Source organism: Apteryx rowi, unplaced genomic scaffold, assembly GCF_003343035.1.
Source record: "Apteryx rowi isolate R43461 unplaced genomic scaffold, aptRow1 scaffold_40, whole genome shotgun sequence".
NCBI lineage: Eukaryota > Metazoa > Chordata > Aves > Apterygiformes > Apterygidae > Apteryx > Apteryx rowi.
Window position 1 is genome coordinate 354,460 of NW_020450530.1, and position 14,482 is coordinate 368,941.

At 38.7% G+C, this 14,482-nt stretch overlaps 1 protein-coding gene across 10 annotated transcripts in view; it reads left to right on the top strand.

Moving 5' to 3' along the window:
* Window positions 1-14,482, top strand: part of CABIN1 (calcineurin binding protein 1) — a 129,497-nt gene that overhangs the window by 94,369 nt on the left and 20,646 nt on the right. For 9 of the 10 annotated variants that reach the window (XM_026075242.1, XM_026075248.1, XM_026075245.1 and 6 more), the window contains 2 exons: window positions 217-858; window positions 1,704-1,778. In XM_026075242.1, the coding sequence (XP_025931027.1) occupies window positions 217-858; window positions 1,704-1,778 (717 nt within the window). Of the gene's footprint in view, window positions 1-216; window positions 859-1,703; window positions 1,779-2,221; window positions 2,489-14,482 lie in introns of those variants that run through there. The other variant, XM_026075252.1, reaches the window with a different exon arrangement.

Consider the following 14,482-nt stretch of genomic DNA (forward strand, 5'->3'; position numbering starts at 1 on the left):
TGCTTGGTGGTCATTGCTTCAGTGCTTAGGTTAATTTGTGGCTTAGATTAATTAATATCTACAAACAAACAAGAAGGAACATGGAGTAAATGCATTTTCTTCAGTAGAGGCAGTTATGTAGAGGTACTCATGGTTAATATTTGCAGTATTCATAGTTGTGCCCAAATGCTTTCTGTTTTCTGTAATAACAGCAAAAGAATGATTTCTTTTTTTAAGGTTTCRGAAGATCAGGGTTCCAAGTCTTCTAACCTTGCTTCAGGAAGGATGACAACAGACGTCTCTAATAAAACTAGTGCTGAAGAGGGGAAAGATGTCCTCCCCAAAAAGCCAGTTTTGTCGGATGGAGTAGTACATAATACTGAAAATGGAGTAAAAGAAGTGACCCAGGGACAAATCCCCAACGCTATGGACATATTGGAACAAGAGAACAAGAATGACAAGGAAATTAAAGAGCTCCCTAGGCCCGGTTCAGTCGAGCCTATGGATCTTGATGGGTATTCCAATGACCCAGAAAAAATTGATTCTTCATGTAAACGCAGTGAGCCAGACCGTCTTCAGTCTGGCAGGAACTCAAAGGAGAGAGCCCCAGAGAGCCGGACTGCAGAACTCTCTTTGGAAGAGCTAAGTATCAGCTCAAAACAGCAGCAGCAGGCAGCTAAAGGAATAGTTCAGGCAGTACCTGTAGAGGAACCTGTTCAGAGATCAAGCAGGAAGAGGAAATTACTTGAGGATGTAGAGTCTGGGAAAACACTTTTACTTGATGCTTACCGGGTATGGCAACAAGGTCAGAAAGTTATGGCCTATGACCTGGGTAAAATTGAGAAGATCATGTCTGAAACGTACATGCTGATTAAACAGGTAAAGTATTTTATTAGTCATGATTTCTCTTTGTGGCCTCAGAGAAGATTCTCTGGGTCAAATTTTGTTAGTTAGCTGGCATAGCCCTATTCTTCATGATATTTGTCAGTGATGTATCCTTCACATTTCCTTTTGACTTTCTTGGAGCTGCACCATATATTCTGTGGGAAGTTCATTAAAACTCTTAATTTCTAAAAGTAATGTTTTGTGGACTTAGCAAAGAGGATGCAAAGGAGGCTTTATTTCTGACTTTTTTTCAAGTTATGAGTGGGGTTCAGTGGTAGTTGACACACTGGGAGAATGAACCTTTAGACCCTCTTATTCTGCACTTCATCAGAGTAATGACTGCAGTAGAATTTATCGGTTGTATCTGTGGTAAATTAAAAAAAAAGATTTCTCTGTCAGTGGAACATGATTAAATGCAAGAATCACAGTAAAGACCAAACCAAGCAAAATAAAATTGATCTTATTTATATTGAAAAATTGGGAGGATAAATATCTCCTAAAGAGCCACTCTCTTGACGAGAGCACTGCTGGGAGGGAAAAAAAAGTTGGCTCCTCCATCTTTTTGAACTAAAGAGCCCAGTCCTAAGTTGAAGTTGAAGTCCTAATTGAAATCAATTAAGAGCTCTCCTGCCGATTGCACAGAGTTTATTCATACTAAATGTTAGTTAAAATTAAGAAAGGATGTGTATCTTTAAATGTATATTGCTGAAAAACTTCAGCTCACTCCTATTCTGGCACAGAAGTGCTTCTCCCCCCTTGCCCCACATCCCCATTTCATCAGAATGGCATTGGATTTATAGGTGACCTAAGTAATTAAGACTTCATTAATTGTGATTCAGGTGGATGAAGAAGCAGCACTTGAACAGGCAGTCAAGTTTTGCCAGGTGCATATGGGAGCCTCAGCACAGAAACAGGTAAGCACTGTAAAGCCCCTGGCTCCTTTTAGTATGCTTCTGTTGCTTAGTCTGTGCAGTCAAGTCTGTAGTTGAGTGTTCTCAGCAATTAGAAAGATTTACTTTTCTCGTGCTGTTGTCATCTAAGAATAAGTGGGGCCATATTTGTGGAGGGAGCTCACCGCTTTTGTTAGGCTACTGTCACTGCTACTGTTTACGGCAGGCTTGAATGAGAGCCTTAAAAAAAAAAAAATCCTGAATTTGAAATATATGTGGCAAACTCTAGTTTTCTGAATGTCCACCTCAGGTGATAATTACTTCTAAGTCCATAAGGGCTAACAAACACATCAGCTCTTCCCTTGCTAACATTGCACTGCGCTCCTCGGGTACCAAATACCTTTTCTCTCAACTTGCATCGTTGAAAACTGATTTTAACTCAGTTATATTACTCACTTTGCATTTAGCTTGCAGTTTCACAGTTTCTGCTGAAAACAACTATAGAACTTGAAAGACACAGTTATTTGCCTGTCCTCAGTGGGAGATAAAGCCAAGAAGAAATCTCAAGTGGATCAGTGGCATGTTTAGTGGTGATTCATTTTGCCAGCAAACCGTGGGTTGAAAGCCCCGAAGCATTTGCTGGCTTCTAGCAGCAACAACCGTAATTTCCATAATTTCTGCCACCGGCACACAAGAAAGCGGTTACTCAGCAGAGTCCAACTAGAAAATAAAACACATTTTGAAAGAAAAATCTACGCTGCCAGTTCATAGTCTGTTTTAATACTGCTCACTGCTTCGTGTATGTTTTATGCTATGAAAACTTAGTCTGTGCTACAGATTGCCAGCTCTCAAAAAGTAATTAAAATAGCATTTTTCTAAAATATTTGAAAAATCTTTCAGAGTCCAGATTAGAACCTTTTTGTTGTCTTTGGGTGTTTCACAAGTAGTAGTCTGTATCATTCTTAAGTTTGTAAAACGGGAAGCATCTCTAAGATTTTCTCCCCAAGAAACAGAGTGTGCTATACGAGTATGTTGAATCATTTTCAATACTGATTTAAAGTATAGCTCTTTCAGAAATATCTTGAACAAGCTTGTTTTATGAGCCACAGAAATAATTTATTCTGGTTTTCTGCAGATTTCTGTCTTCTGTCCCTCAAGACCCTCTTCTTCTATAACTTCGTCTTCCCATCATGTGTCTTGCCCAGTAGGAGCACACAAAGCACCTGCTATGACTAGCCTAGAGATATCCACACACTGCATGCCAGCGTGCCAGTTACCAGACAGTTAGTATTATTGTTGGGGGGAGRTGGAGAATTGCCTGCTTTTCCATCACTTCAGTCTTTCCCCTTGCCTAGGCACTTATTTACGTAGAATGAAGAGACAGTAAAAATCTTTCAGAATATCTCCTCATCCTTCAAATTTGGTTGAGACTTTTCTTCTGCAAGATGCATCCTTCTCTGCTGTGCAAAAACATAACCTTTTGAGGGAGTACATCTCTGATGTTAGCAAGTTAAATATTGTTTTAACATAAAATGGGTTTGAAGACCTAATTCACCTGTTTTTCTGCAAAACAAATATATTTCTTAAACTTTCAGATAATTCTTTCAAATAATTTCTGGGACAAATCTGATATCTGTCACCAGAATACTCCTTCTGTTCTTTTTAATTCTCCTTAACCTGACTTCCACTGGTGTATGTTGTCTGGTCCTTCTTTCAGTGTGATAATGTACATGACAGATGGTTCTCAGAATTAAAGCACACTTGCGTCTCTGCAGTTAGAGGTACTGACTGATAGGAAGGAGGACTGCAAGATGAACCTTCTACCTTATATGCAGTTAACAAGTCCTTCTTTTAGTTTTTCTACCTGGTAGAGCTGAAGAAGATTGAGCCTATAGGTCCACTCATGTAACGAGGTCTAGCACTGTTTACCCTGCATCTTTAGGAAAAATGGATGCTTCTGTTTCTTCTTTGAAAGGTTCAGAAGGGTTTGGTGAGATTTTTTTGTTTCCATTTAAGATACATACCTTCCATTGGAGCTTGAGCCTTTTCTTTGCATGGGCCATTCCTTTGAATCTGTGGGTACTTGTTCTCCTCCTCTCCTTTTGATGGATATTGTTTTACTGGTGCCTTGCCCAGCAGGGTAGATGAGGTTCAAGCCCTCAGGGCAGACTCTGTTATTTGTGGTTAAGTGGTTACCTTCACACTAAATGTCTTACTGAAATGGTGTATAAGTTTTATTTGTCAGAGACCTGCTACCTCGGGTTTTTCCCAAAGACACATGCCTTTAATACCGCTGCTGCTTATGCATCTTTGAACTGAGGCAGATTTTACCTTTCATTTGTCTGAATGTAGAGCCAAAAGAGATCAGGGGTTAGTGATTTCAATGCAGAAACGGTATGCATAGGTAAGAGGTTCTCATGTAACAGTTAAGAAATTGTGGAGAAACTGTCTGTAACAGGCAGAGCACTTTCTTCTAGCAGTGATTTTTCTGGAAGGTATCTCTTCTCAAGAGCTGCAGATCTGCCATTCGGCGCTCCAGTCATACTTTTAACCTAATGATACACTATTGCTGAGATGCCTTGGTACGTGTTTTGGGAACACTTAATCAACTAATGGTTGCAAAACATTCTTTCCAAGCAGGTAGAAGTTTGTAGAGAACAGTGTTTTTACTGCCTTGTGAGTGACTCCATAAGGACAAGCACTTGAAGGAAAAAGACATTTACTTACCTTTAATTATATTATTTTTTTTTACATGCATTGTCTATATGTGCACTTACAGATGCCCTTCTACCTCCCTTCCAAAGCAATTTCTGTCTTCGAAGTTGAGAAAAACTGAGAGAGAGAAGGGCACACCTAACCCTTTTATGGCTGTCTGTACTGCATGTGGAAGGTCTGAGGCTTGAGTATCCGTAAAGGATTCCCAGTTGTTAATATCAGGCTAAAAGCTATCTAACAGTGCATCTAGTCAAAATGTATGTTTAGACAGTGCATGTCCTAGCACAGTAACAGGACAGGATGGAAGAGTAAAGGGAATTGTGATTCATTAACATTTCACAGAAGTTACTCCTCTGATTTTTGCCCCTCAAGAAGACAGTAATTCTCTCTCATTGAACTAAACAAATGAATAAAAATGTCAGAAGAGGTATTCTAGTGGAAATCTTTCTTTGTGCATAGTCTCATATTTAAGAGATGATTTATTTATAAATAAATCTTGCCTCAGAATGTTAAGACTTTCTTAGTTTATCTTGGAGAAAAAATAAGAGTCATCAGACTGTGATTTATGACTTGATAATAAAAAGAGTTTGCTAATACGCTTCTTTAAAAAGTAATAATACTATTTGATTGTGAATATATTCACTATTTCAAAAACTACTTGACTCGTATATATCAGCTGACTTCCTTTCTGGGCCTCCTTGGAGATTCTGGGTACGTGATTGCTATGCCAGCTCTTCGAGCAAAGTCAGCAATTACTCAGGCATGTAACAAAGTGTTAGAATGGTGAAAACCTTGCATGCAAATTAATCTTGAAAGAAGTTATTATAGGTGAGCTAGTATTTAACTTCACTGGAAACAGTGAGATTTCCTGTTAAGTCACTTGCAATAAAATATACCTCTCAATGTGATGCATTTCTTTAAAGCTTGTGTAAGCATTCCCTTTTAGGAAGCAGTCCCAGCTACAGAGATTATCATGCACTGCAGCCTGATTTTCATCTGCTTCAAGCATGATCTTGTAAACAGTGTGAAGCTGACTTACCGTTGCTAGTGCAACACTGTGAATTAGTATGGAGCCACAGAAATAGCCGCTCTTGTAGACATCTGTCTGTTTTCAACAGACAGAATCCTGTTTTATTTAAAATTGGCAAGTATTTGCCTTCTGTAATCAAATGATGTCATGTATAAAGCTGCTGCAGCCCAGAGGAGAAGTGCTTTGTTATTAGATAGTTCGAATAGGTTTACAGCGCCTGTAGTTTTTCAGTTACTTATCCCAAGGAATTGACAGATTAAAAAAAAATGAACACAGAAACAATCCTGATATACGTCTTTTTATGCTGGTTGTTGTATTTTACAGTTCCAATAGCCAGGCAGTACATGGTTTCTTTATGAAGGTTTTCACTTGTTACTAAAATTAGGGGTGTTATTTGAATTATCACTTTTCAACTTTCTTCTAGACCAGTTGAGAAAGTTTTAAGCCTAAATATTTAACAACTCTGTTCAAATCATTTTATATGCCTCTTCAGGCAAAAGCAGGAAACAATACAATACCCAGTAAACAGAATTTGACAAAGTGGTTTAATGTACTTTTGCGGTGAGATCTAATCTTTTTCATAGTTTGGCAATATTATGACACTTCTATTTTAATTTCAGAAGTCCTCTATGATCCTCATGACCAATGCAGGGTTAATACATTTTTGGCCTTCCTCTGCTACATTGGTTAAATACATTGGGAAGTACCTTAGAAGGGCTGGCTCCACTCTTGAGCAAGGCAGGAAAAGATGGCGGAACAAAATCTTGCTGTGTTGAGTTCCTGTGCTCCTGGAGAATTGTTGAAATGGAAGCGTTCTCTATTGAAATATGATACCGCATCAAAAAAGAAAATTTAGATGTATTGTTAGGAAATCTTGTACAGGGTAGTGACATCCCCTATTCGTGTCAGAGGATGGAAAATTCTGTTTCAGAAAGGGGTCCTTTGTACGTGTAGTTGCTATTCGTAGTTCAGGTTTTGCTTAACGTCTTTACAAGATGTTTAACAGTGTGTTTGTGTTTAATAATGCCTTTACCGAAAAGATACACCTATGTGTACTCAGTACAGACTTGGATGAAATGCTACAGCATYCAAGTTCCAGTACAGTGAGGATCCTTTTCAATTAAACAGCATAGACTGTCCATCGTATCAAACTTATTTGGGTCCAACGCTTTCTTCCAGGAGTAGCTGAAGATATTTTCCCATAGCAAATGGCATTTTGCTTTACTAAACCCTGGTAATGGGGTCTTTGGGTTTTTGATGACTTAATGCAGAAGCAGATGAAGGCCTGATAAGGGCATTCAAACAGGCTACTAAACAGAGACTTATAAGTTTGTAAAAGCAGTTAGGAGTAGAGTACGATATAAATTAGTCCATATATGCTACCATATAGTAGGGGTGACTTTTAATTTTAAGAATAGTTTTTGCTATATTTATATTAGGCTAGGTTTAGTATTAATATAGTAAGTATTTACTGTTAAACCATAATGACAAAGAAAATTCTGAGCTTGAAGTACTGTTTAAACCTGTACTAAAATGTGAGAAGAGAATAAAATGAGTGTGGTGATTATCTGCCTTTTTTTTTAATAAAAAAGCAAATGGCCTTTGGGAACAGAGTAGCATTAAAAACACAGGATCGTAGTAATAGATGCAAAACTGTCTTCACTGTCAACTGCTGGGACATTTCTTTCAGTGTTCCATAATAATAATTACTTTTTAAAAAGTAACACATTACAAAATAAGGCTCTAAGGTTTTTTTCATTGACTTCAGCATGCTTTGGCTCAGAGTCTAAAGAATGGTGACGTGACTTTCTTAAACTGTGATATTAACGCTGTTGTTTTTCTTTGCTATCGTATCCTCAGCATTCAGAGGACGAGTGATATTCGCTAGCCAGTTTTCCCTGTTGCAGAAGACTGCGCAGTGAGCACTTTGAAAATAACCACTATTTTGTCTGTTACAATAGTATGATCACCAGTCCTTCAGAGAATTCAGTTTTGCTGCTTGTTGGATATTAAACTGCTCTTGTTGAAGTCTCTGAGATGATCGTGTGACTAAACTGAATGTATGCTAAGGACTTAGCCAGATGTCTTTTCAGTAATTCCCATTTTCTAGTGTTGGCCTAATTCTCTTTAGCCTACTGTACTATTTTTAACAATAAGAGAATAATATTATAGACTATTTAAATTTAATTCAAACTGTGGCAGCTTCCAGACGAGAGTGTGTGCAGGTGATGTCCCATCAGGAGCGGGACTGTGGCCCCAAAGACATGTCATTGTTTATGTTAGTATTTAAGGTCATGAAGTGAATAGTGCCGCAAGTGGAGAAGGTTGGAGAGTGCTTGCGTGGGCTCCAGTTGAGCTGGTGTGAAGTTTTTCTTCCCATCCTGCATGCAGTGCGGATCTGATCTGAAACAAAGAGGAGGAGCAGCAGGGATGACATGGTGATATGCAGTTGCATTCTTGAGTAGGAGTTTAACGACAGGAGGAATAGAGAAAAAAATTAAATGCTCTATTCCACATTTTTGTTTTACTTTGCATATTGTACAGACCTTCAACAATTACTGAGACAATTGCATTTTGCAGTTCCAAAAGTTTTTTAAATTGCTAATGGGTGGCCAGAATTTCATCTTTTTAATCCAGGCAACTGGGTTTCATCCACTTGCTGAAATATGTTTCTTCTAGTCTCATCTGTTGGGCTGGTTTTAAGTGAGGGAAGAAAATAAGTAGTTCTGGTTGAACTTGTGAGTGGTGGTGGTGGTGGTGGGATTTTCTGGATTTTTTTTTTTCTGTGTGTGGTGTTTAATACCTCTGGGAGACATGACAGAGAATCACAGTATAAGAATATAGGGACAGTTAAATCAGCACTTTTAAACCAGAACTGCTGCTAGAAGAAGTGATGTGGCTTCCCTTCTGGCTGCTGCTTTCCGTGCCGTGGTATACGAGGCTTGTGTGGCTGTGCAGCATGCTGCGCTGGAGAACTGGTATGGCTCAAAGTCATGCCTCTTCTTTTTTCCTTTTCCATTTAAATTCTTAATGTGAGAAAGATTTTTGAGATATGCCTCTATCAAATGTGCTGAAATTGCAGTGTATTACACATTCTCTTCATCTTCTAATTTTGTAAGACAGTAGATATATATTGTCAGTTTAGCATGGTTTGTTCTTATAAACTGTTTCTAATTGCTGTTTGCAGTTCTGTTATCCTCTGGTTATTTAGTGATCCTCTTTTCTCAGTATTTATTTTACTGTTTGCTATGATCAGTTTGAGTTCAGCATTATAAAGGATGTGTGTGCAAAAGCACAGAAATTTTTTAAGAGAGTGAGAGTAAAGTTTGTAGTTTCTAAATTAATTATGAATGTGGAGAAAAAAATTAAAAATGAAAAATGTAAACTTCTTCAAAAAACTCTCCAGTTCTTTAAAATATTTAGTCAACTCTAAGGAGTTTTCTAGCAAAGGGCTCTTATCTCACAGTCCAATGAAAAAGAAGAGAAAAATAAAAAGAAAGGTGATGGTTTCTGATTAATAAACATAGTCCCTGTATTCTCAATTCAGAATGCAAGGAACTCTTTTTAAAAACTAAATTCTGTTCTGAGGATAACTGTTTCCACTGCTTGACCCAGATATTTTTTAAAAGCAAAAAATCCAAGAAAAATTGGAGCATGGTGGAAAAATATCTCTGCATCTGGTTTGAAAATACTTCACATCTTTCTGCTTTTTTCCTATCTGAAAATAATAAAATAAGTAAATAAGCCCTGATTCTTGTTAAAATAATAGATGAAGAGGATTTTTTGGAATACTGTCTGATCTTATGATGTCAACAGAAAATTGTAGTATGCCATGCAATGTTGACAGAAACCACAGGATTCTATAGCAAAAATTTCTCTCTATGCTTTAACTGGCTGTTCATAAATCTGCTACCAGTGGAACTGATATTGGTCACCCGGCTGTTAGTAGCTGAAATTACTGGAGTTGCACTGAAGATTATTTCAAAACGTGGTCAAGCAGCAGTTTGAGGTGTGCTTATTTTGGTGTTTGGTTTTCTCAATCTGAGAACTTCATCAAAGAGATTTGCAGAGATCCTGAAAGCAATATGCTAGATCTCTGAGTTATAAGATGTATTTTTAGCCTTGCCAACTACCATTTTAATACAAAATTAATGGTGCCTAGGAACTGAATACCAAAGAGGCCTTGTTGAAGGAGAATGAGAAATTAGAAAGCAGACTAGTTTGACCCTGGCAAAGCATTAAGCTTACGTGTGTGATTCTAAGGACCAAGGAGGGGACGTGCTAGTAGAAAGGTAGTTTTAAGCCTTCTAGATAATTAGGGAATTTCTAATAAGCCTTTCCATTGACTGCCTAAAACCGGTCATATTAAATTCTTCATTTGCAATGCTATTAAGGACATGTCTACATGGGACAGTTAATGCAGCGGAAAATATGGTGAAGCTTCACAGTGCACAGACCACTCCATTAGTGGATGTGGAGATACTTAGGTCTAAGAATGCATCTGTCATCTTTGTTTCTTGACTTGAAATTAGAAAAGGTATTTTTATTATTGTGAAATCAATACTGTGTGCCTTAATACTAAAATTACAGCTTTCCTCAGTGTTGAAACGGTCGTGACAAGTAGTCTAAAGAGGACAGGTAAAACTTCCATGATCATATGTTAGGGTATGCTGTGCTTCACCAGTTCTGAGAACTGAATTTATATAAAACAAATAGCTTAAAACATTACAGTCATCTACATTGCGCATAAGGCTAGATTTAACATCTCTAAAAATACGAGTGTGTTCAGAGACTAAGTTCCAAAATGCCACCCTTACGTCTCTGCAGTCTTGTGTTGTGACCCCTGAGACCGTGGAACTGCATGGAGAAGTCATAGTAATGGATAGTGTTGTAGCAGCTGCAAATTTCTATTGGCTCCCCACAATATAGTATATCATCTAAATGTCATGAGAAGGACTATTTCAACAGTGCTGAGTTATTTAAGACTCATTGCTGCCTCAGCCAAAAAATCCTTGCTCTGGGACCAACTCCATCCCTGAGGAGTGAGAGAGAGAGAAAAGAAATTTTCAGCCACCCTTTCCTGCTGCAGCTGCCAAACCTCCAGCTCTCCCTGCACCATCCTGACTGATAAAATCCTCCCTTTCGCCCTTAGTTTCACTCACCTCTTTCAAAGTAACAAATCCATGACCACCTTCTCCCGCTCGCTGGAGCCAAGCTCTCAGTGCTCTCATTGCTCTCCCTTTTTAAACCTGCAGTCAAAACTTTTCAGCAACTTTCAATGTCGGATCCAATTAAACATGATGCTTCATGGAGAAGCTGCCACTAAAATCAAAACAAGTAAATTCTGCTATAAACGCAAAGGCACAGTCAGGTTATGCAAATCAGTCCTGTCTTTCAGGCTCCTGGCAGGCTGCCAGCATGCTCCATGATGTACAAAGATTTTGCTGCAGATAAAAGCAATATCTGCTGAAGACAGACAGTGTTTCGTGGCTTCTCTCACTACCCTTCTCTGTGGTCCAGCTTAATTCCAAAATAGATAACTGAGGTCTTGTCTTGTTCTTTCGCCAGTGTTTGACTTTTCCAACTGCTAGAAATGGGTAATCTTAAACTGTAGCCTAGTAGTGAAGAGTTTTAGGGGAATGTAGGCAATAGGCTTGCTCTGTAAAGTCCTCGCCTGGACCTGCACGCCACCACAAGAGCGGAGTGCTCACATCGACTGTTGAGCATCAGTGTATTGATACTGCAGTCTCTGTGTTAGGCTGTGCAGTGAGAGTGACATTTTATTTGGAGGAGGAGAAAATTGTCTTCCATGAGTGCGACTCGAGGGCACTTCTTTCCCTTTCCGCTGCGGAAGGCAGGCAGCATTGCGGTTGCAGAGCCTTGCAGGCGAGTGGCTTGTATGAGCTGCCTTGAATGTCTAGAGCATTTTCTTCTCAGATTCTCACTTTAAAAAAATGCTGTTCTGTTCAAGAAAGAGGTAAAAGCCTTCTGTGAAAGCGCTTTGCTGCGGATGGGAGGAGATAAGTAAAATATTAAATAATTAGAAAATAATCATCTCCAGTTCTACCTCATATGATTTTCCCCCCTCTTTGTTCCACCCACGTGCTGCTAATTTTCATCTTTTCTTCCTGCAAATCAAGGCGTCAGAGAATGCTTACAGAGAAAGTTGTTTTTCCTGAGTTGTCTGTACGCTTTATTAATGCAGCAAAGATGACAAGAAAGAGGGGGGAGGAGCAGGTGGGGACGGGGGGGACAAAAGGACGAGCTCCTTGATGGTCTCACTCCTGCCGAAGGGTGACCATTTTGTTCACCGTTGCGGTTGCCAGTTGCCATGGCATCCCCCTCTCACTCTATCCTGGAGGTGTATTCTTGATATAATTAACAGCCCCACTCCTTCTGTCTGCTGCAGAAAGCAATCATTAAATGAACACGAAGGAAAGAAAAGTCACTTTTTATCTTTTCGTTTTTCTCTCTGTGTTTTTCATCCGACTATCTTATCTCCCTTGGTGCGATAATGCTGCTGTCTGTGTACGAAAGCGTTACTGGAGGACGGGGCAGCTGCCTGCACCAAACAGGACGTTAGGTCCTTGGATGCTCTTGTTTAAAGAGAAGATTTTGTTGGGTTGGAATGCGGCTCTGTTAGAGGTTTATAAAGGTTCAGTATTTTCTGTCTATAAAATTGTAGTCTCAGGAAATAGGTTCATCAGAATGTGGGTTATGGGTATTGCTGCTGGTTCTAATGTACCTTGAAGAGGGCTTCCCAAGGTGACTTATTTCAGATATTGCTACAGAGAGATTGAGAAAGAAAATATGAATAGACATTGTTTAATTACAAAACACAATATTGAAGAGAAGTTGGAGTGGTAATATAGTAGAATATGGCTGACGTATCATTCAGCCAGTGCTTGTGACAGCTTCCCGGCATGGTGGGGATGTGCTATGGGTGGTGTTCTTGCAAAAGGATGTACATTTTTGTTAAGATTCTGACTTCACTCCCATCAGGATACCAAATTCAGACATAAGACTAATTAAAAAAAAAATTTATGCAACAGTTACATTGCCAGTCTCTTTCATTAGGAAACTGCTTTTGGGAAGACTCTTGCTTTCCATTTTATGGAACATTTGATGGTTACTTTTTCCTGCAGCTGCAGGGCAGCGAACCCGCCCAGAAGCAGTATCGGTCAGGTTCCTGTAGGGTTTCTTTATATTTCAAAATGTTTTAAAAACATTTGAAAACAACAATAAATAAGGCAGAAAGTCTTGGTCTAGGTATCTGGCTTGTGACTTCACAGATAGAGTCTGTAGAGTTAAATTTTCTTGTTTTATCTTAATGCTCTTTTTTTTTTTTTCTGTTGTTGTCTCTTTACTGAAGTGCCTATAGGGAGCTATTTTTTCCACTAACCTCTGTAAGAAATTTCTTGCATTTTTAATACTACTTTCCTTAATGGAAGGAAATTCCAGTGCCTACTTTCCAGCATTTTCTTTACTTTTTTACATCAATTTTCAATATGAGAAGGGTTTGTCTATAGCAGCTGTGAAGCTGAGTGATCTCTTTGAGAGGAGGAGAATGCTGAAATAGTCAAGGTTCAAGCAAATAAACAAACTGCTTTGGACCCCTATATATGTATTAGTCAGAAATATCACAGTCTACACAAGTATGCATGCTAATTATTCATTTAAATTTTGGCTTTATACAAACTCCATAGCACAGTTTTTTTTCTAGGTATTTTAAAGAATAACAAATGAGATACTGGATATTTATGAAAGTAACGGACTGTTTTTCTCACCATCTATTTTCACATGTCATTCAGGTATCAATAAGTCTTGAATGTTTATTCCCTATGCTCTGGAAGTAGAGTAGTTGAGACAAAAATAGTGCTGTATATGCCTCTCTTCAGTAGCTCATCTTGATTTTAGAAATCTGGAAGAAAGTCCATCTCTACTGGATGAACATGTAGCTTCAACCAAAAGATATGAGGAGGACGACAGATAAATCAGTTTTCGTCCTGTTTTAGTTGTACACGCTTGTTCTGTGAGTGGCATTGCCATCAATGTAAGAAAAGAGTCCTTTCTTCTCAGTGGCTAAAGCCACTTTGTAGTAAAGCTACTGTATTTCAAATGCAGTGGTGATAATTGAGAAGTTTTACATGGTGAGGTGGGTTGGATGGGGGAAGGCGGATTTTCGGAGTTTTGACTCAGTGCCACAACAAAGTAAAAATTAAAAAAAATCTCCTCATGAGAAACCACATAAAACACTGGTGAAGGATTGTCACTGCTTCTCAGTTTCCTATTAGATGTTTGGGGAACATAATCAAGCCTTTATAGTGCCTTACTGTTGATACAGCAGTAGAAATAGATGAACGTGAAGTGGTTCTGGCAAATCCAAGACTTTCTCTAATGAGTTTTTCTGGCTTTATTTCTTAAATGAGGTGTTAGAGAGTTTGGTGTTTTCCTGGAAGCAGTCACCTGAATGATGATAAAAATGTGGCCCCATAAGTCTTGATGAGCATTACAGTTAATGAAATTGCTCTAACCTGGGCTTTGTGAGTAGCATYGCCTACTGATCCAGAGGTGCTGGAATTCTTGCCTTTACATTAAGAACCAAATCGCTTTTACAGAAGGAATGTGTGCTTAAACTGATGCTCCTCTTAGCTTTTCTTTTATAACTTTTGGGTTTTCTCCAGTTTTTGAGTCCAGTAAAACGTACCAAGCAGGTTTAAATCCCTTTTGCTAGGGCTGGGACATGGCAGAATACACAGTAGCCATGGGTCTTTATAGTTTGACTCTTATTTGAACATAATTTTCTCTTCCCTTTTTTCTGCCCCCACCCACTCTTTCCAGAAAAGAAAGTCATTGAGAGGTTTTTTTCCTCCTATCAGGGTCTGTATGTTTCATTGGGTTGGATCTGTCTTTTTCCTGAATCCTTAGACAATTCTTTACCAGGTCACATTTGGAAGGCTCTCTTTAAAACCATAAATATGAA